At 42.6% G+C, this 24,851-nt stretch overlaps 1 protein-coding gene across 1 annotated transcript; it reads left to right on the plus strand.

Annotated features, from left to right (window-relative positions):
• Nucleotides 1-3,200: 3,200 nt before the first annotated feature.
• On the plus strand, nt 3,201-24,728 carry LOC310780372 (collagen alpha-2(VI) chain-like). Its single transcript, XM_083640950.1, has 28 exons — nt 3,201-3,303; nt 4,146-4,341; nt 4,560-5,167; nt 5,274-5,294; nt 6,086-6,151; nt 6,245-6,298; nt 6,428-6,472; nt 7,766-7,792; nt 7,873-7,899; nt 8,013-8,057; nt 8,151-8,204; nt 10,693-10,755; nt 11,832-11,894; nt 11,981-12,034; nt 12,170-12,205; nt 12,300-12,362; nt 13,711-13,773; nt 15,353-15,415; nt 15,513-15,575; nt 15,677-15,727; nt 15,807-15,905; nt 17,434-17,496; nt 17,592-17,627; nt 17,724-17,769; nt 19,405-19,557; nt 21,601-22,056; nt 22,818-22,856; nt 23,989-24,728. Exons 2-28 carry the CDS (start codon nt 4,158-4,160, stop codon nt 24,588-24,590), a joined length of 3,144 nt encoding a protein of 1,047 aa, XP_083497076.1. The 5' UTR covers nt 3,201-3,303; nt 4,146-4,157; the 3' UTR covers nt 24,591-24,728.
• Nucleotides 24,729-24,851: the final 123 nt, after the last annotated feature.

Below are 24,851 nucleotides of genomic sequence, written 5' to 3' on the forward strand. Positions count from 1 at the left end.
TTCAATGTGTACACAATGCGTCCCTGACCACCTCCGGAGGTGGTTTGGCCGATCAGATCTCAATCCGTCTTCAATGTGTCTTGGGGGCGTTTACACCTGTACTTTCAAGTGGTCAAGCACAATCTGATTGCAATCTGATGACAGAAAACGCATGTTAATGCCAGGTGTAAATGGCCTTAATGTGTGTCCGTCTTTCCGTTTGTGAGATGTAGACTGGCCCTCCCCCTGGCTCTACAGGAAGCGAGAGAGTAAACAGAAAATGGCTCAAAGCCGCATACACACACACATACACACACAGTGCCAGAGAGAGGGTGGGGTGGGGGAGAAGGGTCCGACCTGTGCAAACCTGCATAACTTACTTCAACACCTGGATGTGATTTTTTTTGGAAGATACACGCATCAGGTTTAGAAAATACTTAAAGTGACACTGCTGATTTTCAATGCTGATTTATTTTCCACATAATCGTACACATATCTGAAAAGTGTAAACAGTTTTGCAGACATTCATTTAGTTTGACAGTTATTGAGAGTTGATTTGAGTTAAGTTGTGGCCCAGTGATGTCATTTGTGCATGAATGACATCACTGGTCATTCATGTCCCTTTAAGTTGTCTCTATTATTGATTGCATTTATATTGCACTTTTCTAAATAGGCTAATCAAAGCACTTCACATATGGGGAGAGGGGACTCAACTTGTCCATCGATGTGTAGCACCAACCACACATCAGCTATCATCACGGTGGAGAGTAGACTGAAAGAGCCAATCAGATATCATCACGGTGGAGAGTAGACTGAAAGAGCCAATCAGATATCATCACGGTGGAGAGTAGACTGAAAGAGCCAATCAGATATCATCACGGTGGAGAGTAGATGACAATCAGATATGGAGGGATGATTATAGGTGGCCATGATGGAAGGGAGGCCTCTGTGGGAATTTAGCTCGGGCACCAGGTGGGGCACCCCTACTCTTGCGAAGAGTGCCTATGGAATGTTTATTGACAACAGAGAGTCAGGACCTCGGTTTGTCTCATCCGAAGAACAGTGGTCACTCACAGAACAGAGTCCCTGTCTCTGCCCTGAGGGCATTGGGAATATTCATAAGACCAGAGTCTCCTACTGGTTCCCCAACACCCCACTTCCATAGTCTCTTAAAAGAGACGCGTTGGCTCCATTGCAATTTGCAAATGCTCCTGCCTACTCCCGTCTGTAATTCCTAGAGGAGAGATTTGGTCAAAATGGATATAAGGCGGGACATCCACTCAAGGTGGGACATTCGCTAATTTCTCCAATCACCTGCCTCGGTTTTGTTTACACGTGACGTGATTCGTCCAATAACATTGAACTTCCTCTGGTCTGAAGCTTTTTTTTTTTTAAAGATGACAACTTCCTCTGGCCAAATTCTAACAGGTACTGTCTCTGGAGCATTCAGAGATTGTGGAAGAGATAGCTCGAGAGACTAGTACTTCCAGCACCATGGTCTCCCATCCACCTTGGTCTCCCATCCACCATGGTCTCCTATCCACCCTTGGTCTCCCATCCAGGGCCTAGCAGAGTCCGCCCTGCTTAGCTTCCCCCAGCAAGCCAGTGATGTAATGCAGGATGCCGCGGTGCAGCAGGCTAAAGATCTCAAAGTAACTAAACAGGATGTTATATTTTGGATGTTGCGCCTCCTTTAGACTAGAGGTTGGATTGGAAATAAAGCTGCTAGCAGCAATGAACAGGTTACTTGACAAACACAAAATGCACTAATTGCCCTAATTGTGATTATGATCACAACAGACGTTCAACAGATGATGTGGTTTAGCAGATCTCCAGCACAGCAGGGCCCTGCAGCCTAGACTGTGATCAATCAATCAGTCCCATTGTTTGTAGTTTATGAGTCAGCGGGACTAATTGTGCCAAAATAATCATTATAATAATAATCAACAAGCTATGAGTGATTGGACTGAATAAGTCAACCTAATCAAAACAGTTGCAGCAGAACTAGGCTAGAGGAGGGGCCACAGGCAGAGGCACACATCATTCATGCTACAGCCTTGAAATGTACACAAACCCTGAGCCTGAGCAGCTCTTTCCATGTAAGGCTATGGAGCAGTCTGGTTCAAGTGTTTGTAAAGCACAATCACACTGAGCCAAGTCAGGACAAAGGAATCCTGATGAGATTTTCACTAAATCACAACTTTCATTCAGCAGGTTAGGCTTCACTAATCAAAAAAGACAAGAAAAAGCGCACACATTCAGAGTTGAATAAAACACCTCAGTAGGCTACTAACAGTGTTGGGGGTAACTCATTACAAAAGTAACATATTACATGTAATATATTACTTTTAGAAGTAACTAAGTAATATAACTTATTACTTATAGGATTTCAGTAATATTATAGGCTACCAGTTACTTTGTCAAGTAACTCAAGTTACAAATTGAGTTAAAAAAAAAGTTAATCAAAGCACATTAAGATACAATCATGTCCTAATCAAACTGTGTGTTTGTATGCATATAACCACTATAGATGACAATAACAAAGGAAAATAATGACATTTAGAATTTTGCATTGTTTACACTGACTTCAAGACGGTTGAAATGATTTTTCAGAATTGTTTTGGGGCGGCGATGTCATTCTGCTGCGGCTGTTTTGGTGAAAGTAATGGAAAAGTAGTGTAATAAGTAACAACAGTGATATTATAACTATAATATTGTAAAGTAACGTATTACATTCAAATGAAAGTATCTAGTAATATGTACTATATTACATTTTGAAAGTAACTTGCCCAACACTGGCTACTAAGTAGTAGTGTAGCCTATAGTAGTAGTAGCCATGGCACCTGGACACTATCAGCAAATGACTAGCTTTAACATTTAGCCTATTGATTGAATAGGCTGTTACTGTCAGTTTGCTACATTAGACGCACAATGGTAGTTAGTCAATAAGCAGGCTACATAATGAAACAAGTTTAGATGCTCTTTCATGATGGTGTGGCCTGGGTGTAGCAACATCTATTAGCCTACAGTCACATTAGCCTACTTGAGTCCGCTATACTTCCTGCAGTTCCGCCTAGTTGCAATAACGGGCTGATTGAACGGTGGATTTCGGCTCCATGTAGGGCTGCGCAGTGCGCACCAGCAGACGCGTCTGGAGCCTCCACTCCTCCAGCCGCGCCACTCCACCGTGTTCACCTTGTTGATCGAGTTCGCCGATATGGGAGTTTTCCGACAGAGATGACTATCTACACTCTACAGTCTTTGAACATTTCTTCCTGACATTTTCCAGAGTCGCAACGTTCGTTTTACTATAGAGTTGCCGAGGTGAGTAAACTTTCCTTCAACAGTTTAGTGCAGTGTAAAGTAGGCTGTCTACATATGAGCTAATTGTTTGCTGGCATGTTGGATCTAGGCTATGTCTAGTCTAGTCTAAACGTAGATGATGTGTGCTTTCTGGAGGATTTTTTATTCTGCTGTAGAAAGTACAGTATGTGATACACATGTAGCCTACATGTGTAGCCTATATTGAAAGGAGGCCAGTGGTTCTTGGGCTACTTTAGCAACAAAATAAGCAATATTTATTTTTGATTCTCACTATTGATTTGAAGTTTATGAGACTTTTTCCTATTTTCACTGACTGTTCTCTGTTGTCTCTGAGAACAGCAACACTCTTATCAGATGAGGTTCCCTTACCCACTCTCGTCCAATGGGGGTCCACCATGTCTGTCTACTCTAAACTCAAGCTTGTGTATTTGGGGGGGCTCTTGTGTATTTGGGGGGGCTCTCGTGTATTTGGGGGGGCTCTTGTGTATTTGGGGGGGCTCTTGACATGAAACTGTTTGGGGAACCCCTACACTCAAGATACAGATGTGTCAGATCAGATGCCGCTGTAGATTTCATTGCGTTTGAGGTTGGATCGGGATGCTGATGTGGGGAGGCAGCCAACTTTCCCATTTCAGCTGTAAATATTGTCTGCTTTTTACACACAAACCTGCTTATTCACTGACATTGTTTAAAACAACGGTAAACATTCCAGCCCTCTGGAGATGCCTTCTGTGAACACTCACTTGTTTGACAGCTATTTCCTGCTTGGTAAAGGGTGCGTTGGAGTAGGCCTAATGATTGAATGACTTGTCTTTTATCCATCCTCTATCCTCATTCCTTAGGGTTGAAGGAAAATGGCGATAAGTTCAGGGTTCATCTTCCTGTGCCTCCTGCAAGCTGCAATCACCCAACGCGTCGACCCTCGTGGACCGAGGCCGGTACCAGGACTAAGTGACCAACCAGGACCAAGGCGAGGCGACTCGCCAGACCCAACTCCAGCGCCGCGTCCACCTCCACCAAATCCTAAAGGTTGTGAGAGTGAGTGAAGTTCATAGCTCTGGACGTGAGCCCGGATCTTTCAATTCGGGGTCAATTAAATGACAGATTATGTGCACACTTACTTCTTACAATGTTATTCTTGGAGCCACTCCATTAGAATTCATGCAATTTCATGTCATGTATTTGTCATTTCACTATGGTGCCCCAGACAGTACAGTATCTTAACACCAGTCAATGCTCTCCCCTCTCTCTCACAGCGGTCGTCGATTGTCCCATCAGACTATATTTCACCATCGACACCTCTGAGACCATCGCCTTGCAGGAGTCCCCACCTGGCATACTGGTGGAAAACATCAAGGAGTTCACCAAGATCTTCGCCGAGAGGCTCGCCGACGAGGAGTACAGGGGCCACGTGCGGATCACCTGGTCCATAGGGGGGCTGCACTTCTCCCAGAAGCAGGTGTTCTTCAGCAAGTTCTCCAGCAGAGAGAACTTCATCAGGAGCCTCAGTGGGATCAGATACCTGGGCAAGGGCACCTACACCGACTGCGCCATCACCAATATGACCCATGAGATGAGCCACCACTACCCTGGGAGGAAGGCTGCCCTCTTCTCTGTGGTGATCACTGACGGTCACGTGACGGGAAATCCATGCGGAGGGATCAAGGTGTCCGCGGAGAGAGCCAGGGACCAGGGGATCCAGATCTTCTCAGTGGCGGCCTCCAGGAACCTTGATGAACTAGGGATGAGGGAGATAGCCAGCTCTCCCACTGAGATATACCGCGATGACTACATAGCTGTGGAGATCGTTGGCGGGCGACCGAAAATAATGACCGATTCCATTGATCGCATCATAAAAGCCATGGTGATCTAAGTGATTTTCCCTCCATCGAATGCTTATGTTGGAATGCTATTTGTGTGCTTGTAAAGTATATTTGTACTTCTGACTGCTTCTTTTCTTTTCTTTACAGAAATATCAAGCCTATTTACAGGTAAGACATCTGTGCGTGACACTACACCTCTGCTTTGTATTTAGAAACGGCACAAATTACTTTATTAGTATTTCACATTGAGCAAATTCAAAGGTTCAAGACTAGTCTGTGATATTGGAGTTTTGGACAATATTTATATATTTTTTTGTTAACAAGTTTTTTCAGATTTTCTCCTCAATTGTACTTGGCCAATTCCCCCTGCTGTCCCGGTTGTTGCTCCACCCCCTCTGCCGATCCGATCACAGATACATGTGCCGTCACCAGCCGCTTCTTTTCACCTGACAGTGAGGAGTTTCACTAGCAGGAGGACGTAGCGAGTGGAAGCATCACGCTATTCCTCCCAGCTCCCCTCCCTCCGAACAGGCGCCCCCGACCAACCAGAGGAGGCACCAGACTCTAACCATCATAACATCTGACAAGGCCAGAGGTACCGCTGCCGGGAATTGAACCTGGGTCTCCGCGGTGGTAGGCGAGTGATTTACCTCGACACTACCCAGACGACCAGATAATATTCATCTTTTAAGAATTGTTCAAAATCTCTCTTGGTGTCAAAACTGTCAGCATTAATGTTTTCTTACCTTATCCCCTCCCCTTCTCGTTGTGATCCTCCATTGACATCTTTAAAAAGCAGCTGAAAACCTCTTTTATTCAGACAGGCTTTGGAATAAAACCGTGCCGTCTGATTGCTATTTTTAATATTGTAAAGCACTTTGTGATTCAATGCTATACACATAAACTGTATTTCCTTACCAATTAAAATTGTGTTTATCCTCTGCTGTCTGATATCGTAGTGTTATCAACCTTCATGTTTCGAGACTCCTGGAATCCCTGGGCCAGAAGGTAACAGAGGTGCAAAAGTGAGTATCGTAAAAAAGAAAAACCCATCCGATCCATTTCACATATGTCAAAGGTCACCTTTTTCAAATTAAATGTGACTTGTTCATTTATAGGGTGCAAAAGGCGACAGCGGTCATCCAGGGCCAAAAGGTGATAACGGTCATCAGGTAGGCAGATTCTGAATACAGGAAGTTACAATCTAAACTTGAATCAATTTGTTTATTATTACAATTACATTTACAATTCTTTTAAAAAGTTGTATTGTCCTGCTAATATGATTTTTTCTTATGTCACAGGGCGACCCCGGTATTGAAGGTCCAATAGGACGACCTGGTCGAAAGGTTTGTTGAGGGGACTTGATTCATATGACTTCATGTGCTCAGCGAGTTCTCCACTCTGGATGTTGTTCTTTCAATAACATCATAACATCTTCTGTAGTCTCATATCAATAACATGTCCTTCTATACTCTCATATCAATAACATGTCCTTCTATACTCTCATATCAATAACATGTCCTTCTATACTCTCATATCAATAACATGTCCTTCTATACTCTCATATCAATAACATGTCCTTCTATACTCTCATATCAATAACATGTCCTTCTATACTCTCATATCAATAACATGTCCTTCTATACTCTCATATCAATAACATGTCCTTCTATACTCTCATATCAATAACATGTCCTTCTATACTCTCATATCAATAACATGTCCTTCTGTAGTCTCATATCAATAACATGTCCTTCTGTAGTCTCATATCAATAACATGTCCTTCTATACTCTCATATCAATCACATGTCCTTCTATACTCTCATATCAATAACATGTCCTTCTATACTCTCATATCAATAACATGTCCTTCTATACTCTCATATCAATAACATGTCCTTCTATACTCTCATATCAATAACATGTCCTTCTGTAGTCTCATATCAATAACATGTCCTTCTGTAGTCTCATATCAATAACATGTCCTTCTATACTCTCATATCAATAACATGTCCTTCTATACTCTCATATCAATAACATGTCCTTCTATACTCTCATATCAATAACATGTCCTTCTATACTCTCATATCAATCACATGTCCTTCTATACTCTCATATCAATAACATGTCCTTCTATAGTCTCATATCAATAACATGTCCTTCTATACTCTCATATCAATAACATGTCCTTCTATAGTCTCATATCAATAACATGTCCTTCTATACTCTCATATCAATAACATGTCCTTCTATAGTCTCATATCAATAACATGTCCTTCTATACTCTCATATCAATAACATGTCCTTCTATACTCTCATATCAATAACATGTCCTTCTATACTCTCATATCAATAACATGTCCTTCTATAGTCTCATATCAATAACATGTCCTTCTATAGTCTCATATCAATAACATGTCCTTCTATACTCTCATATCAATAACATGTCCTATACTCTCATATCAATAACATGTCCTTCTATACTCTCATATCAATAACATGTCCTTCTATACTCTCATATCAATAACATGTCCTTCTATACTCTCATATCAATAACATGTCCTTCTATACTCTCATATCAATAACATGTCCTTCTATACTCTCATATCAATAACATGTCCTTCTGTACTCCCATATAGGGAGAGATTGGATTGATAGGTGACAAGGTAAGAGCTACATTTCTATATTCATATTTTTCTGTTGATCTATAAAATGGTATTGACATGGTTCCCTTCTACCTTCACAGGGTGAACTTGGAGTGAGTGGAGCAAAGGTAAATAACTTTACCTTTAAAATGTTATGCTTACATGCATGCCGGTTGTTACTACATCTTCTATTATTAAGTGAATGTTTACATAACTAATTTTCTGTCCTTGGAATAATCAGGGTGTGGGAGGACTATTTGGCAGGAATGGAACTGACGGACAAAAGGTGAGTCTTAATCTAGTGCTGTAGCTTAATAAGACAAAGTGATGTGTTACTCTTCTACGGATGCTGATGTGATTGTTTGTGCAAAATCTGCAGGGAAAAGTTGGGCGAATTGGAGCTCCTGGTTGCAAAGGTGATCCAGGTGATAAGGTGAGTCCAGTAGTCATACATGATGATTTAGTTTTCAACAGTCAAGATTCACTTTAATAGCCACATTAAGTAATCAGATTACAAACAAGGAATTTGACTTAAAGGAACACTCCGCCCATTTTCAACCAGCTTTGTATCATTAGAACATCAGTAGTATATCAGAAAACTGTAAACGGTTTTGAAGTCTGTCATTTAATTTGACAGTTATTGAGTGTTAAAGTGTGGACCAGTGACATCACTGGTCCACACTAACTCAAATTAATAACTCATTAACTCAAATCAACTCTCAATAACTGTCAAACTAGATGAATGATGAATAGTTTGACAGTTATTGAGAGTTGATTTGAGTTAATGAGTTATTAATTTGAGTTAGTGTGGACCAGTGATGTCACTGTCCTTCCTACATAGTATTAGACAAAGCAATACACGAAAACAATCACAAATTATAAAGTGCAAAATCCTTTGTTGTGACATGTTATCTTTATGTTTCCTTCTCTCATGGTTATTTCCTGAAAATGAAAAGAAAGACTACAAATCATTTTGAATGATAATAAGATAAAGAAACTATATTCTTGGTACAGAATACTTTTTCTATTTTTGAATTTTAGTTTTGGTTCTGAAATTGTACCATTCTACTTATACAACTTCTCTGAAAAGTGTGATTTGTGGGAGACTATGTGATGTATATGTTACTATGTATATCATACAGTATCTGAAATACATTTTATGGGGAGGATTCAATATTTTATTTTCAATTTCTTTGAACAATACACAAACAGGACAGACGAACAGGCTCATACACAGGAAAAGAAAAGAAGAGAAAAAAATCAATAAATACATATATAGTCGACATTCAATATTACAACGTGGTGCTAACAGCCACATAAGGTGTTTATGTGCTTGTAAGAGATATATTATGGATTTGTGTGTGTATCCCTTTAAGACCGCGAACCGCATTAACGCAGTTCGCGGTCTTAAAGGGATACGCACACAAATGTGGGATCCCACGCAAGGGGCCAATGAGAAACCAGCCAGGCGAGTCATCTGTGGCCCCTAACCTCATCGAGGTCGGCTAGAAACGGATCCCAGACAGCTGAAAACTTCTTAAGTGAGTTGGTCCTCAGGATCCGTGTAACAGAAGTCATGTCCGTCAACTACAATTGAAAAGAAGGTGAAGAGGGGGACTTCCATTCCTTCAGAATGAGTTTTTTGACAACAGTTGTCCCCTGCGTTAGAGACTGTTGCACAGCTGTAGGGAAGTTCAGAGAGGACTCCGAGCAGCCGAAGATGACGAGTTCTGCCTCCGGCTGGAGGGTTATTTTGTAGGCCTTAGAGCAGACCTGGGCAACTGGCAACTTTTTTTTTTTTACAGTGCACCTGAACTCAACATGCAAGATACCCGCTGAATAAGTGTCCAAATGTTCATGCCATTCTGGCCAATACTCCACTTCTGTTATAACATTTCAGTCTGGAATATGGAATATCTTTCAATAATCTTTATGACTAAAAGGCTCAAAGTAATCTCATGTGTAAGAAATGACTGTTCTACATTGAAGTAAAAATTTAAATAATTAACTCATTGGTTTTGGATTTATTTAGCTTCAAGAGTGCATTTTTGTTCGTGTGACCCTCAACACAGGCTTTGAAAATCCCGGGCCACTTACTGATACTTATGTTTAAATTAACCCACTCATATTCTGGTGTATTTCAAGAAAAACATTTTGGCTAGTGGAAATTCTAATTGGCTGGTAACTTTAAAATCTAGCAGTCATATTGGCAGGTGGTCAAAAAAGTTAATTTCAAGCCCTGCAGGGAGAGCAGGTGGTGACATAGGAGTGAGTGAGGAAAAGGATCAAATATTGGTGTTTAAGACTGAATAATGACATCACAACTGTTAATTTAAAATTAATTATTCCTCTAAACCTGCCTTCAAATGCCCCAAATTTCTCATGCAGGCACTGTTCGGCCCCCAGCCCTCAGCAAAATCTGGCCCTCTGGTAGCGAGGAAATTTTTTTGTGGCCCTGTTCGGCCCCCGACAACAATCTGGCTTTCTCATGTGGCCCCCAAGAAAAATAATTGCCCACCCCTGCCTTAGAGTATGGAATTTTTTTTGATGATGAATGTCAATACCAAAATAAAATAAAAAATAATAATAAAGTGAGATGTCCTTTAAAGTGACATGCTGTTTTATAATTATACATTCACTACTGAGAAATCTGGCATTATCTACTGTAATAGGGTGGGGGGGGGGGGGGGGAAAGTATATTTTGACTGTAGAGAGTGCGTTTATCTACTCTACCAAACACTTTGGAAGGTAACCAGACATTCTTCAGCTCCAAATGTTAGAAATCACATTTAGCTAACAAAATGAATAGCCGGTGAATTTTAGAATCCATCAGCCACTTTTGAGTGAATGAAAAAGTGAGTTTCCTGCTCTGAACTCTACGTAATTAATGTTTGATTAACATTTTGTTTGATCTCTGGAAGGGACCGGATGGACACCATGGAGAAGTTGGAGACACTGGACCCTCGGGCGGAACAGGAGATAAGGTCTGTATGTGGACTGAAATCACTGGCTGATTTGTACAAATCAAAACCCAGAGGATGATCACCGTTTTATCTTCTCAAATGACAGGGATAAATAGCATGAACTGTATTCACAAGGGAAATAGCATCCTATATCCTGTCAGTCCCTCATTTAATTGTCACCTGACTGCAATGCAGGAGCGTTTCTAGGGAGGTGGTCCTGAATGGCCACACCAAAATCCTGAGGGTGCTGGCGTCTGTGGCCAACAAGACTGTCATACATACATATTACTAGTTACTCTCATTTGAAAGTAATAAGTTACTTTACAATATTACTTTCTGTGTAGAGTAACTCGTTACTTATTACACTACTTTCGCATTACTTTTACCAAAACAACAGCAGCAGCAGAATGACATCGCCGCCCCGGAACCATCCCAAAAAATTATTTCAACCGCCTTGAAGTCAGTGTAAACAATCCAAAATTCTAAATGTTATTCTTTTCTTTTGTTATTGTCATCTATATAGTGGTTATTTGCATAAAAACACACAGTTTGATTAGGAAATGATTGTATCTTTTTTTAAATATTTGCTTTGATTTAATAAAATGTAACTCAATTTGTAACTTGAGTTACTTGACAAAGTAACTGGTATAATATTACTGAAATCCTATAAGTAATAAGTTATATTACTGAGTTACTGCTAAAAGTAATATATTACATGTAATGTGTTACTTTTGTAATGAGTTACCTCCAACACTGCATCCATTACACCAACCATGTCATGCGAGATCCTTGGGAAGGGGGGTTAAATAAGTAACACTCCAAAGTTAGGCTACATTTTGGCAAGGGAAAACCTGTCTACATCCTTCCCAAAATGCCACACTCAGTGCCACCCTTGCTTGAGTCTGTGCCCCACCTGGGCCACCCCAGTCAAAACGGCCTGGACACGCCACTGCTGCAATGTTATATATTGTTATCTTCATTTATATATATTGTTCTTCATTCTCGCTTCATTCAGAAGAGACAGTTTTTTACAAAGCTTTGTTGTCGCAAACGTAACTATGTTTGGGTGCTGCATGTACTTTTGTCTTTGATTTCAGGGTGATCCAGGCCGCTCGGGGAAATCAGGTCCCCCGGGCCCTGAGGGTGACCCAGGACCAAAGGTAGACTTCAAATAAACACAAAGGAACAGAAAGCATGTTGTCCTGTACTCTAAGCTGAACCATTGGATCACATTTCTTTTCCTCAGGGTGACATAGGAAATCCCGGCTTTCCAGGACTGCCAGGCACAAACGGACCACCGGTATGATTGATTGGATTTATTTGAAATAGGATCTAGATTGGATTTATTTTAAATAGGATCTATTTTTATTACGGTTGTTGATGAATGTGACAGAAGTGAATCTGAAATGACACTTATTGGGTTTGACTCTTGCAGGGCCTTGACGGTGCACCTGGACCACATGGCGAAGCTGTATTTCAAACACTTCTCTCTTTTAAGCAAATTGTTTTGATTATGATAATTTGTCTTAGGTTGTTATGAATGACTGTTAAATCAATGTTACCAGGGAAGGAGAGGAGACTTTGGATTGAAGGGACAACAAGGACCTGATGGGCTGAATGGAGAGATGGTAAGTTTAGTGCTCTTGTAGAGCTCAACCACACATCATTTGTTCCGTTTATTGTTTATTAAAAAAGGATCCCCATAGCGGACACCTAGCTGACACCATGGCGTCAGTTAGTCTTCCTGGGCTCCAAGACAACAAATATATGACATGTCAGACAAACAATAAAATAGAATAGAAACATGTCACATAAGAGTAAGAGAAGAGAAAAGAAAAATGTAAAAATGTAAGAAAATATTAAAAGTATATCTAGAATCAGATAGAACAAAGTAGCAAGATCCAGAATATCACCACTACAATCAGAAGATACTTTCAATCTCTAGAGAGAAGATAAAATAAGGGTGGTTAGTGTGAAAATAAATAAAATCCAAGTTACCTTTTCAAACTTGCCTTTCGTGTGATGGAACATACATCACCAGGAAGACCGTTCCATGAAACTATAGCCCTGTAAAATACAGCCTTCCAGACCTTGGTTGGGCTAAAGTAATCTGTCATGAATGTAATTTTTTGGTGTTTTGCTTTTGTTTGTTTTTCCATCCCATTGTGAACAAAAAGCTCTTTCAAAGCGACCTGACCTAATACAAGATGCATCAAAAAAAGCAAGGCAAAGTGCAAGAGAGTAAAGACATCAAAAGAAAGACAGTGAGAGCCAGGGCCGGTTCCAGAACAAGATGACTAGGGATGCATCCTAGATAGGAAGGGGTGCAATTTGACATGTTATTTTACTAAAAAAATAATGCATTTTGCCATCATTTCAAGTAGAATGAGACCAGCCAAGCAAGAATATTTCAAGTGTTTCAAGTGCTTTACTGAAATATTTGAACCATATAATGATAATACAATTATTTCAACCTTAAAAGGTTACATATAGGTGCCAAAAAGCCATAAATTCACATCAAAGAACAAAGAAAAACAACAATTATAAAAAAAAAAAGACCACTCTTTTCAACTGAGCATGCAGACAATTAAAATAAGGGTGCAATGCGTGCTTTTGCACCCCTGTAAAACCGGGCCTGGTGAGAGCTGAGACAGTAAGTGGTCATCTGAAAGCCAGAAAACAACTTCTTTGAAGCATCAACACATCCCAGTGGATCCCACAGTCCTATAACAGTTTCAACAGTGTGAGAGACTGAAAGAAACTAGTCCAGTGAGATTTCAATCTTTCTGCAAGCTATATGACTCCTAGAGGGAGATCATAAAAAACCTCCTTAACCAGGATCATTCAGTGTTTTCCAGCCACATTCACAGGAAAATTCTGCACATTGTTGGCCGATGATATAATTATGACTTCTCTGTTAGTGTTGTGTTCTGTATATACACTTGTTGATTAATGGTGTGGTTCATTTCTTTCCAGGGAGAACGAGGAGAGGAGGGAGGCAGAGGCCGAACCGGCGAAGACGGACTCAAAGGCACTAAGGTGAGGGGGATCTAAGGTGAGGGGGATCTAAGGTGAGGGGGGTCTAAGGTGAGGCCGGGGGATCGGTGCCGTGGGTGGATCTTAGACAGTAGACGACTCAGCAGCTGTAAGGCTTCCTTTAGAATTTCCATCATTGAAGTGACGCCTTCATGTACTGGATGTCCTGCCAGAACAGCCTGAGCCGGGCCTCTTATCTCCAAACGCATTTTTCACTGAAAATTGTGCCGCAAAAGAAATGAAATAAGCTTTTTTACATTTGTCCAGTGACGTGATGCCAAGTTCACATCAGCATGAATAAAGCCAACTGTGTTTTGGTTAAAGGTCACGTCCGGCAGTGGTCCCTGGAGGAGTGGGTAGACTGTCATCTACGTCTCCCCTCCCTCCTCCCCTCCCCTCCCTCCTCCCCCTCCCCCCTCCCTCCTCCCCGGCAGCTTTTTGAGAGAGAGATAATTTAGCCTGCTTTCTATAATAATGCATCCCTCAATTACTTGAATGCTTCCATTATATATATATATATATATATATATATATATATATATATATATATAATTAATAAAATAACACATATATATATAGATATATATATATATATCTATATATAGATATATAGATATATATAAAAAAAACACGATTTCAGACGGAAGCCCGTCTTTATTGTCACACGAACACACTAACAACACATGCATGCGGCCACAACACACACTCATGCTGACGGTGGCCGGTGAAATATGTCCTCTGCATTTGACCCATCCAGGCTTGTCCTTTCCTCCAGGGGGCAGGCCAGGAGCAGTGGTCGCTTTTTCTTTCCAGCGCCCGGGGACCATCATTGGACCATCATTGGACCAACTTCAGATGTTGTCGTCACTGGTCGGATGACGATCTTCTGCATGTTTTTAGTGGGGGGTTATCTACGGAAGAACCCCCTGGGGGGTACGGGGAGAACATGCAAACTCCACACGACGAGATAGCCCATATCTATCTATCTATCTATCTATCTATCTATCTATCTATCTATCTATCTATCTATCTATCTATCTATATATATATATATATACATATATAATAAAATAACAAAAGCATAAAATAATGGAAGCATTCAAGTAATTGAGGGATGCATTATTATAGAAAGCAGGCTAAATTGCTGTTAAATGACTGTTTCTCTCGTGACATACAGTAACAGGTTTTATTTTGAAAATCGACAGGATGTTTTATTTTATTATTCTCATGAATTCCTGCCCAGCTCGATCTGCTCTGTGCTGCTTGACGCAACTCAAAGAGAGAAGCGAAAATACACAGGCTGATTTATTTAGTGGAGCAGAGCGGAGAGCCTCTGGTGGACACAGGCGTTCACAACACTAGACAGGCTGTGACCAGCTCTGGTGTCCACCTCGCCTCGCGGTCATAATGCAACGTTTCCTGGTGGAATTTCAATCTGCCCGGCAGAGACTTTAGGCAGAAAAGAGACAAAACTTGAATGGTTGCGCATCAGAGGAGATTGCCGTCTACCTGCGTCTACCCTCCACTACACCACTGACGTCCGGCCATGGTGGGTTTCTCTGTGTTGCTTTCTCTCTTCTAGGGGGACCAAGGCCTACCAGGACCGAGAGGCAAGCCAGGAGACCAAGGAAACCTTGGGGGAAATGTATGCCGTCTATAACATTGATTTAAAATATACCATGATAAACTAACACAACCCGCTATCTTGTTTTGAGTGGATATTTAATGGAATATGGTTGCAGGGCACCATGGGAAACCCTGGAGATCTTGGAGCGAGAGGAGACCCTGGCCCCCGTGGACCAAAGGTGGGCAAAGATGATCTTCCATATTTGCTGTATATTAAAAATTAGCAAAGTTCATCTCTTTAAACATTCTAACATTTTGTTTCATCTCTTTCTTTCCAAAGGGTGATGAGGGAAGAGAGGGATTCAGCTATCCTGGACCAAGAGGACCCACTGTACGCTTTCCTGTTTGTCTTGTAAAAGTATCCTGTTATTAGCCCCCCCCCCCATTTTAAACCAACACTGTTCTTCCAGGGAGACAGTGGTGACCCGGGCAGAAAAGGACCCAGCGGGGGCCGAGGTGAATGTGGTCACAAAGGAGTACCAGGAGACAGCGGGACACCAGGAGAGCCTGTAAGTTGACTGAATTAACCCATCTACATGTAATGCAATGTGCCTGTGTTCTGTGCAGGGAGGGGCCAGCCAGGCTTATACATGTAAACAGACAGCTGCTTCATACCAGAGGAACAGGAGATAAGCTCCTCCCCTATGAGCCATCTTGTTTGGAAGATCTGAGTATAACTCAACGAGACGGTGTCCCTCTTCTGGTGTATGAGGCAAACCTCCAGGAATGTTCACTAGGGATATGCAGGGCCGCCCATAAGGGGGGGTAAAGGGGTAAGCTTCCAGGGGCATCGCCACTAGGGGGGGCATTGGAGCCAGGCAAAAAAATCAAATAAAAAATAACTTGAAAATCTTGAAAATGCGGCAACTAATTAATTTTTTGCAAAGAGTCGAACAAATACACAAAACACAGCAGCAGTAACAAGGCATGCTTGGGCAGGAGTGCTCCTGTGGAAAATAGTGCCATTCTGATGTAATCCCCCATCCGACCAGTGCAGTGAGAGGCAGCAATGTGCCGCAAGGCATCTAGTCTGCCGGAAAGCCAAAAGAAGAAGAAGAAGAACAAGGCAGGCTTGGGGCGGACCATTTTGCTTGGGGCAGCAGCAGCTAGAGGGACCATTTATGGTGTAACACACAACACAGACAGGTGATAGCAAACAAAACAAGACCGGTGATAGCAAAATGCCAGGAGCAAAACAAAAGTCAGGATGCCAAAATCGCAAGGCAAAAAAAAGTGGGAGCAGGCAAGGGCTTTAGACCCAAATTATAATCTGTTAACAAACTTTTTTCAGTCAGCTCCGAAAGCTGCAGCGTTGATATGAGTAAAGCGCGTGCGGGGGAGGGGGGGGCATAGCGGCTGGACCCTTCCAGGGGCACTGCCATCTCTCTGGGCGGCCCTGGGGATATGGTGCTGTGTCGGCTGCGTTCAAGACACCTCGGAACTCGGGGGGAAAACTAACTCCGACTTGTAAAAAATGAATTGTTGAGGTCGGAAATGATGGTATCATTTCAGAGCTCCGGTTTGTCCGAGTTGACGTCATCAAAGTGTTTGTTGACCTACAGTAATTGGAGGTGTAATTATGCAATATGTGTTTATATTTCACTCTGATTATAGCAGTATGTTGATTTCAACAGCTATTTTACCAATGAAATTAGCTGTGTATGGTTATTTTTTTTAGCCCCGAGGTAAAAACATTGTGAACGCAAGCAATGATGTTGGAAATCTCGAGTTGAAACGTCCAACTTCCGACTTGTCTTGAGCATTGTCTGGGCATAAGGCCCAGCCCAAAAAAGTGAAGGTGTATGACCATCACTTTGCCTTATGCTGAATAGTTAAATGAGCAAAACATTCCACTAACTTTGGCAGGGATTTGGGTTTGAGCAGCATCAGGGCCATCCTTGCTAAAAGTGTATAAGGCACTTTGGATAAAAACATCCACCTAATGACATAGGCTTCAATAGTTACTTAGTCAAAGAAATGTGAAGTTCTTATGCGGAAAAATGAGTCACTGAAAAATGCCTGTTTTCTACTGTTAAGGGGGAGCCAGGTCCACAGGGTGGGCCGGGAGAGCGAGGGCCCAGAGGAGAATCTGGACCTGATGTAAGCAACAGCCACTACAATCAAAACAATGACTTGACTGTCTGCATATTTCAGATCAAGTTGCATCCCTCTCTGCTTCTGCTCTGTGTGTGCAGGGTGACATTGGACCTGTGGGGGATCCTGGACTCTCTGTGAGTCACATTTGAAAAGCATTACGATTTGAACGGTTATCTTCATCTATTTCCCCATCAATGCATTACTACTGATCTGCATCCCTTTCATTGCAGGAATGTGATGTCATGACTTACATCAGGGAGACGTGTGGTTGTTGTGGTAAGTAAGCAATTGTCATCATCATAGAGAGCTCCAGGAACGAGTCCGGAAATCATCGATGCTAACAGCCCTGGTTCTTCACAGTTTTCGCCTATGGGAGTTTTGAATGGGTTTTTGGCGCGATGCTTCTAATAATCTCTCTGGGCAACGCTGGCTTAATCAAACGCGAACCAGTGTTTAGTAACATCATCTTCACACATGAAGACCACTTTTAGGAGTTTTGAAGCTTCTATGTGCCGTTAAAAGGGTGGCTAGCTAGCAAACGGCTAAATGAGACTACAATGTCGGCACGGATATTATACGTCATCACGAGTGAACGCGGAAATTCTTTCTCTCGCAATCAATGCGTGGACGCCTATGCGACACTGTGTGTAGTTCTGGATTAGCTTAGCACAAGCTTTTTACCTCTAGGGCTCGCAGTTACGCTTCAAAACTCATGAAAGTGGTCCTCATGTGTGAAGATTATCCCGCTGAACCTTGGTTCGCGTTTGATTAAACTTGCGTTGCCCACAGACATTATTTGAAGCATCGCGCCAAAAACCCATTCAAAAATCCCATAGACAGAAACAGTGAAGAACCAGGAAGTTCGGGACTTCCGCATTCAGCCTACAAAAATACGTCATCCCTGGAGCTCTCTATTAGACTAGACATTTTGCACGCTGTCACTCAAGTCATTGTGACATCACTGATGATGTCACAAGGTGAGGTATGCCTCTGTGACGTGCAGACCCTAGTTGAACTACCAGCAAGCTAGTCTGGGCTGAAAAGTCTAGTTATTTTGATCTCCGGCTCGTCCCCCGGCGGAACAAAAGGAACGAACCAATCAACGTGCAGCTGTGCTCCAAGAAACAATTCCGCTCCATTCCTGCATTCCGTTCATGATGAGCAGAGTTCCGTTCAGAAAACATTGGCGACGCGAGTATCCAGCTACCCAAGAACAGAAGCTAAAAAACAAAAATTTAATTTCGGATACAAAGCTTCTGTAGTGGCTTCAAAGATGTAATCTTATGGATCCGGCAAGTTTCTTCAAGAACCTCTCGGAATACTTTGTTTGGTATATCCATGCTTATTATTTTTTTCCCTCGAACTCGTAGCTGCGGCTAACTACTGCTGCATTTCTATAGCGGAACAACCACCGGAAGATGGGGCGGGTCTTAGACCGGAGATCAAAAACCTCAAGTAATAACAACCAGTCTCTCTCCCGAGTCCCGAGAGAGAGAGAGAGAGACTGGTGACGCGAGGTTACCAGCAAGCTACTACAAAATGTAGTTCACTACTCCCCAACACTGATGACATCATTAGTGGGTAAGGCATCATCAGTGATTTATGACATCACAATTTATTCTATGGCATCACTGATGTCAATGACAACATTAGTGGCTATGACATCAGTGGGTATGTCTACGATGACATCATCAGTCACCACTGGCCACACCACAATTCAGTCTGGCCACCACTCCACGATTGTGGGGCATGACATCACCAGTGGGTATGACATCAGTTGGTGGAGTTTGCATGCTCAGTTGATGGATATTATGTTAGTAAGATATGCTCCAAGACAATATACACAAGGATGAAGCAAACAGCCAAAAAGTTTCTTTCAACACGCTAATCCCTTTGCTTGTCTTTTGCCAGACTGTGAGAAACGCTGCGGAGCCTTGGACATTGTGTTTGTGATTGATAGCTCAGAGAGCGTTGGGCTGACCAACTTCACCCTGGAGAAGAACTTTGTTATAAACACAATCAACAGACTGGGCTCTATGGCCAATGACCCCGCATCACTAACCGGTACAGTTCAGCAAAAACACAGAGGACAGAAACAGAGTACAAAAACACAGAGGACAGAAACAGAGTACATAAACACAGAGGACAGAAACAGAGTACAAAAACACAGAGGACAGAAGCAGAGTACAAAAACACAGAGGACAGAAACAGAGTACAAAAACACAGAGGACAGAAACAGAGTACAAAAACACAGAGTACAGAAACAGAGTACAAAAACACAGAGGACAGAAGCAGAGTACAAAAACACAGAGGACAGAAGCAGAGTACAAAAACACAGAGGACAGAAACAGAGTACAAAAACACAGAGGACAGAAACAGAGTACAAAAACACAGAGGACAGAAGCAGAGTACAAAAACACAGAGGACAGAAACAGAGTACAAAAACACAGAGGACAGAAACAGAGTACAAAAACACAGAGTACAGAAACAGAGTACAAAAACACAGAGGACAGAACAGAGTACAAAAACACAGAGGACAGAAGCAGAGTACAAAAACACAGAGTACAGAAACAGAGTACAAAAACACAGAGTACAGAAACAGAGTACAAAAACACAGAGTACAGAAACAGAGTACAAAAACACAGAGGACAGAACAGAGTACAAAAACACAGAGGACAGAAACAGAGTACAAAAACACAGAGGACAGAAGCAGAGTACAAAAACACAGAGGACAGAAACAGAGTACAAAAACACAGAGGACAGAAACAGAGTACAAAAACACAGAGGACAGAACAGAGTACAAAAACACAGAGGACAGAAACAGAGTACAAAAACACAGAGTACAGAAACAGAGTACAAAAACACAGAGTACAGAAACAGAGTACAAAAACACAGAGGACAGAAGCAGAGTACAAAAACACAGAGGACAGAACAGAGTACAAAAACACAGAGGACAGAACAGAGTACAAAAACACAGAGTACAGAAACAGAGTACAAAAACACAGAGGACAGAAACAGAGTACAAAAACACAGAGGACAGAAACAGAGTACAAAAACACAGAAACAGAAACAGAGTACAAAAACACAGAGGACAGAAACAGAGTACAAAAACACAGAGGACAGAAACAGAGTACAAAAACACAGAGGACAGAAACAGAGTACAAAAACACAGAGGACAGAACAGAGTACAAAAACACAGAGTACAGAAACAGAGTACAAAAACACAGAGGACAGAAACAGAGTACAAAAACACAGAGGACAGAAACAGAGTACAAAAACACAGAAACAGAAACAGAGTACAAAAACACAGAGGACAGAAACAGAGTACAAAAACACAGAGGACAGAAACAGAGTACAAAAACACAGAGGACAGAAACAGAGTACAAAAACACAGAAACAGAAACAGAGTACAAAAACACAGAGGACAGAAACAGAGTACAAAAACACAGAGGACAGAAACAGAGTACAAAAACACAGAGGACAGAAACAGAGTACAAAAACACAGAGGACAGAACAGAGTACAAAAACACAGAGTACAGAAACAGAGTACAAAAACACAGAGGACAGAAACAGAGTACAAAAACACAGAGGACAGAAACAGAGTACAAAAACACAGAAACAGAAACAGAGTACAAAAACACAGAGGACAGAAACAGAGTACAAAAACACAGAGGACAGAAACAGAGTACAAAAACACAGAGGACAGAAACAGAGTACAAAAACACAGAGGACAGAAGCAGAGTACAAAAACACAGAGGACAGAAACAGAGTACAAATCCTTTTGCAGACAGGTTTTCAAAAGGACAAGAAGCGGAGGCTGCCATAAAAGACAAGCTATTTCCAAAGATCAAATTGGTTCGTCAACATATTGGACATAAAGTGAGATCCAAAAGTATTTGGACATATTATGTTGGCTCTCTACTCTTATTATTACTTTGGATATGACTATGGTGTCAAACTACAGACTCAGCGTAATAATAACTGCATTTTCAGTTATACAGAATTAAATGAACAGTTGGCACTTCAGTTTGGTTCATATAAACAACTGAAATACTTTCTTGATTGAATGTGTTTTAAATGTTTCTCTAACATGCCTGCCTCCTCTAGGCACGAGAGTTGGAGTTGTACAATACAGTCACAACGGGACCTTTGAGGCCATTCATCTCAACGATGCAAACATCAACTCCATGTCTGCCTTCAAGACGGCAGTGAAGAATCTAGAGTGGATTGCTGGGGGCACTTTCACACCCTCCGCTCTCAAGTTCGCCTACGACAACCTGATCAGGAGCAGCCGACGAGCCAGGGCCAAAGTCTCTGTGGTGGTGGTCACGGACGGCCGCTTTGACCCGCGCGACGACGACGTTCTGCTCACCTACCTCTGCAATGATAACAGTCTGGTGGTGAACGCCATTGGGGTCGGTGATATGTTTGGACAGACACAGAGCGATGACATCCTGGGCTCGATAGCGTGCAAACAGAAGAACCGTGTCCTTAGCATGAAGCGTTTCGCTGACTTGGTGGCTGAAGACTTCATAGACACGATGGAGAATGTGCTCTGCCCCGGTGAGCCTCTAACGATACACCCAGGAATAACACTCGACTGTAATGACATTTGAAGAGTTACTGTAGGGTCTAGTTTACTAGGGGTGCTCCGATCCGGCTAAGCCACGATCCGATTCCGATTCCTGGGGTCACGATCCGATTCCAGAATCGATTCTCGATTCCAGAATATAGAATCTATTCTCAATTATGTAGTTTTATATTGCAATAACACACAAAGGTAAAAAATGACAAATGTATTAATGCTGAACTTCAAATTCAACTTGTATTACAGTCAGGGCCTAAATTCATTTAGCAAACTAGGGGGGAATTCCCCCCTTATGTTCTTCAGATAAGATGGATTTATAGGCTGGGGGGGATCTGTAGACTTTGAGAAGGATTTATAGATTTTGGGGGGAATACATTAGGCTAACCAGAGTTCTTAAGTGTAAGAGGTGGTGGCACCGTGGCAGTACAGTACACAAATGACATGAACATTTGGACACTTATTCAGCCGGTATCTTGCATGTTGCGTTCAGGTGCACTGTAAAAAAAAAATACATATATTTTTTTTTAACGATTTTAAGAATCGATTCTTGGGAGTTTGGAATCGATCCAGGAATCGTGGCGTTAAGAATCGCGATCCTTTCAGAATCGATTTTTTGGAGCACCCCTATAGTTGACCCTAGCTAAGTGTCTAGCTAAGTGTCAGCATTCTTTAGCTCAGCAGAACAATGGTTGTCCTCCCATTTGTTTCATTCTCGTCTGTTTGATGTCCCTTCTAGACCCGGTGATCGTGTGTCCGGATCTCCCCTGCAAAAATGGTACATTTGATTCATAGTCAGTTTGTTGTCTGTCCAAAGTTGGAATGCAGTAGGCCTACCACTGAAAGTCAACAGTTGACAGCGGAGTGTTTTTTTTTTTTATTGAACCCCCCCCCCCCATTTTCTCCCCAATTGTGCTGTGACAATTCCCCTGCTGTCCCGGCCGTTGCTCTACAGTAGTACCCCCTCTGCTGATCTGGGGAGAGCGTAGCACAGGCTTAATCCCATGCCTGTGAAGTCGCCAGCCACTTCTTTTCACCTGACAGCGAGGAGTTTCACTGGCAGGATGTAGCGTGTTGGAGGATTATGCTACCCCCCCCCCCCCCCCCCCCCCCCCCGAACAGGCCCCCCGACCGACCAGAGGAGGCGCTAGTGCAGTGACCAGCACTCATACCCCACCGGCATGGTGGCTCAGTGGTAGAGCCGTCGCCTCACAGCTAGAAGGTCCTGGGTTCGATTCTCACCTGGGACGCTGTGAGCGTTGAAGGAATGCGTGCCCGTCCGCATGTCCTCGAGTGCCCACCGCCCGGGTGGGGTCGTCAAAAGGGCCTTTCTGTGTGGAGTTTGCATGTTCTCCCCATGCCCCCTGGGGGTTTCCTTCATATAGGAACCCCTCACCAAAACATACAATATCCTGGTTGCTAATGTGGTGCCTCCTCTGGTCGTTAGGGGCGCCTGTTCGGAGGGAGGGGAACTCGTTGGAATAGCGTGAACCTCCCACGTGCTATGTCCTACCGGTGAAGCTTCCCCTGTCAGGTGAAAAGAAGCGGCTGGCTAACTGCCCATGTCTCGGAGGAAGCATGGAGCCAGTTTCGGCTCTCCCCAGATCGGCAGAGGGTGGAGCAGCAACCAGGACAAATCAATTAAATTAGCACTAATGGGGGATAAAAATGGGATAAAAAAGCATTGGGAAAAGAACATTTAAAAAATATATTTTTATTTTTTATTTTTGCTCCAAGTGAAATGTTTTATGGTCACTCACGATCCAGTAGGTGGCTGTAGTTGGCCTGGTTCCAGGCTTAAAAGTTGTTATATAAGGATTTTTCAAAAATGTCTATGGAAAGTGGAGTGCTTTTACCTTTACACTAACCAGACGCCCCCTAGCTGAGTGATTTGTTGACTGTCATCACAGAGCCTGATGTGGCCCCATGTGCCCAGCGGCCGGTGGACGTGCTCTTCCTACTAGACGGCTCAGAGCGCCTCGGCACCGAGAACTATCGCCACATCCGTCGATTTCTGCAGGAGGTGTCGGAGTCTCTGACGTTGGCCCGGAGTCAGAACGACGCCATGCGAGCGCGCTTGGCACTGGTCCAATACGGAAAGGAGAACGAGTACCAGGTGGCTTTCAACCTCACACATGACCGTGGCGTCATGGCCGAGGGCTTTGCGCACATGTCTTACTTGGATTCTTCCTCCAGCGTGGGACCCGCCATCCTCCACACCATCGACAATCTCTTATTCAGCGGAGGCGTCCGTCAAACCAGACGCAACGCGGAGGTTTCATTTGTTTTCATTACCGACGGCATCACCGACGGCCAGAGCCTGGAGGAAGCGGTCAGCGCCATGCGCAGAGCACAGGCCGTCTCCACAGTGATCGCCGTAGGAGATGACGTCGACCAAGAAGTCTTGAGGAAGCTGGCCATGGGCGACCAGGAGGCCATCTTCAAGGGAAAAGATATCTCTGATCTATTCCAATCCAGGCTCTTTGAGCGTTTCATCCAGTGGGTATGCTAAAGAGGGACCACTGCCTACTGGACACAAACAACTGTATCCGTGCTACTGCTGTTTTATCATATATGTTATATATGTTATATATATATATATATGTTATATATATATATATATCATATCATATAGCATTGAGAGACTGGTTTACTATGGATTCTACTGAGCATTGTAAAGGATGCAAATGATGTCACGTAATATTCATTGTTTGTGCTTAACTAGATTTGTCAGGAAAATGTCTTCACCGTGGACATACTGTCTTCACCGTGG

The sequence above is a fragment of the Poromitra crassiceps genome (assembly GCF_964638095.1).
Source record: "Poromitra crassiceps genome assembly, chromosome: 8".
NCBI classification, from domain to species: Eukaryota; Metazoa; Chordata; class Actinopteri; order Beryciformes; family Melamphaidae; genus Poromitra; species Poromitra crassiceps.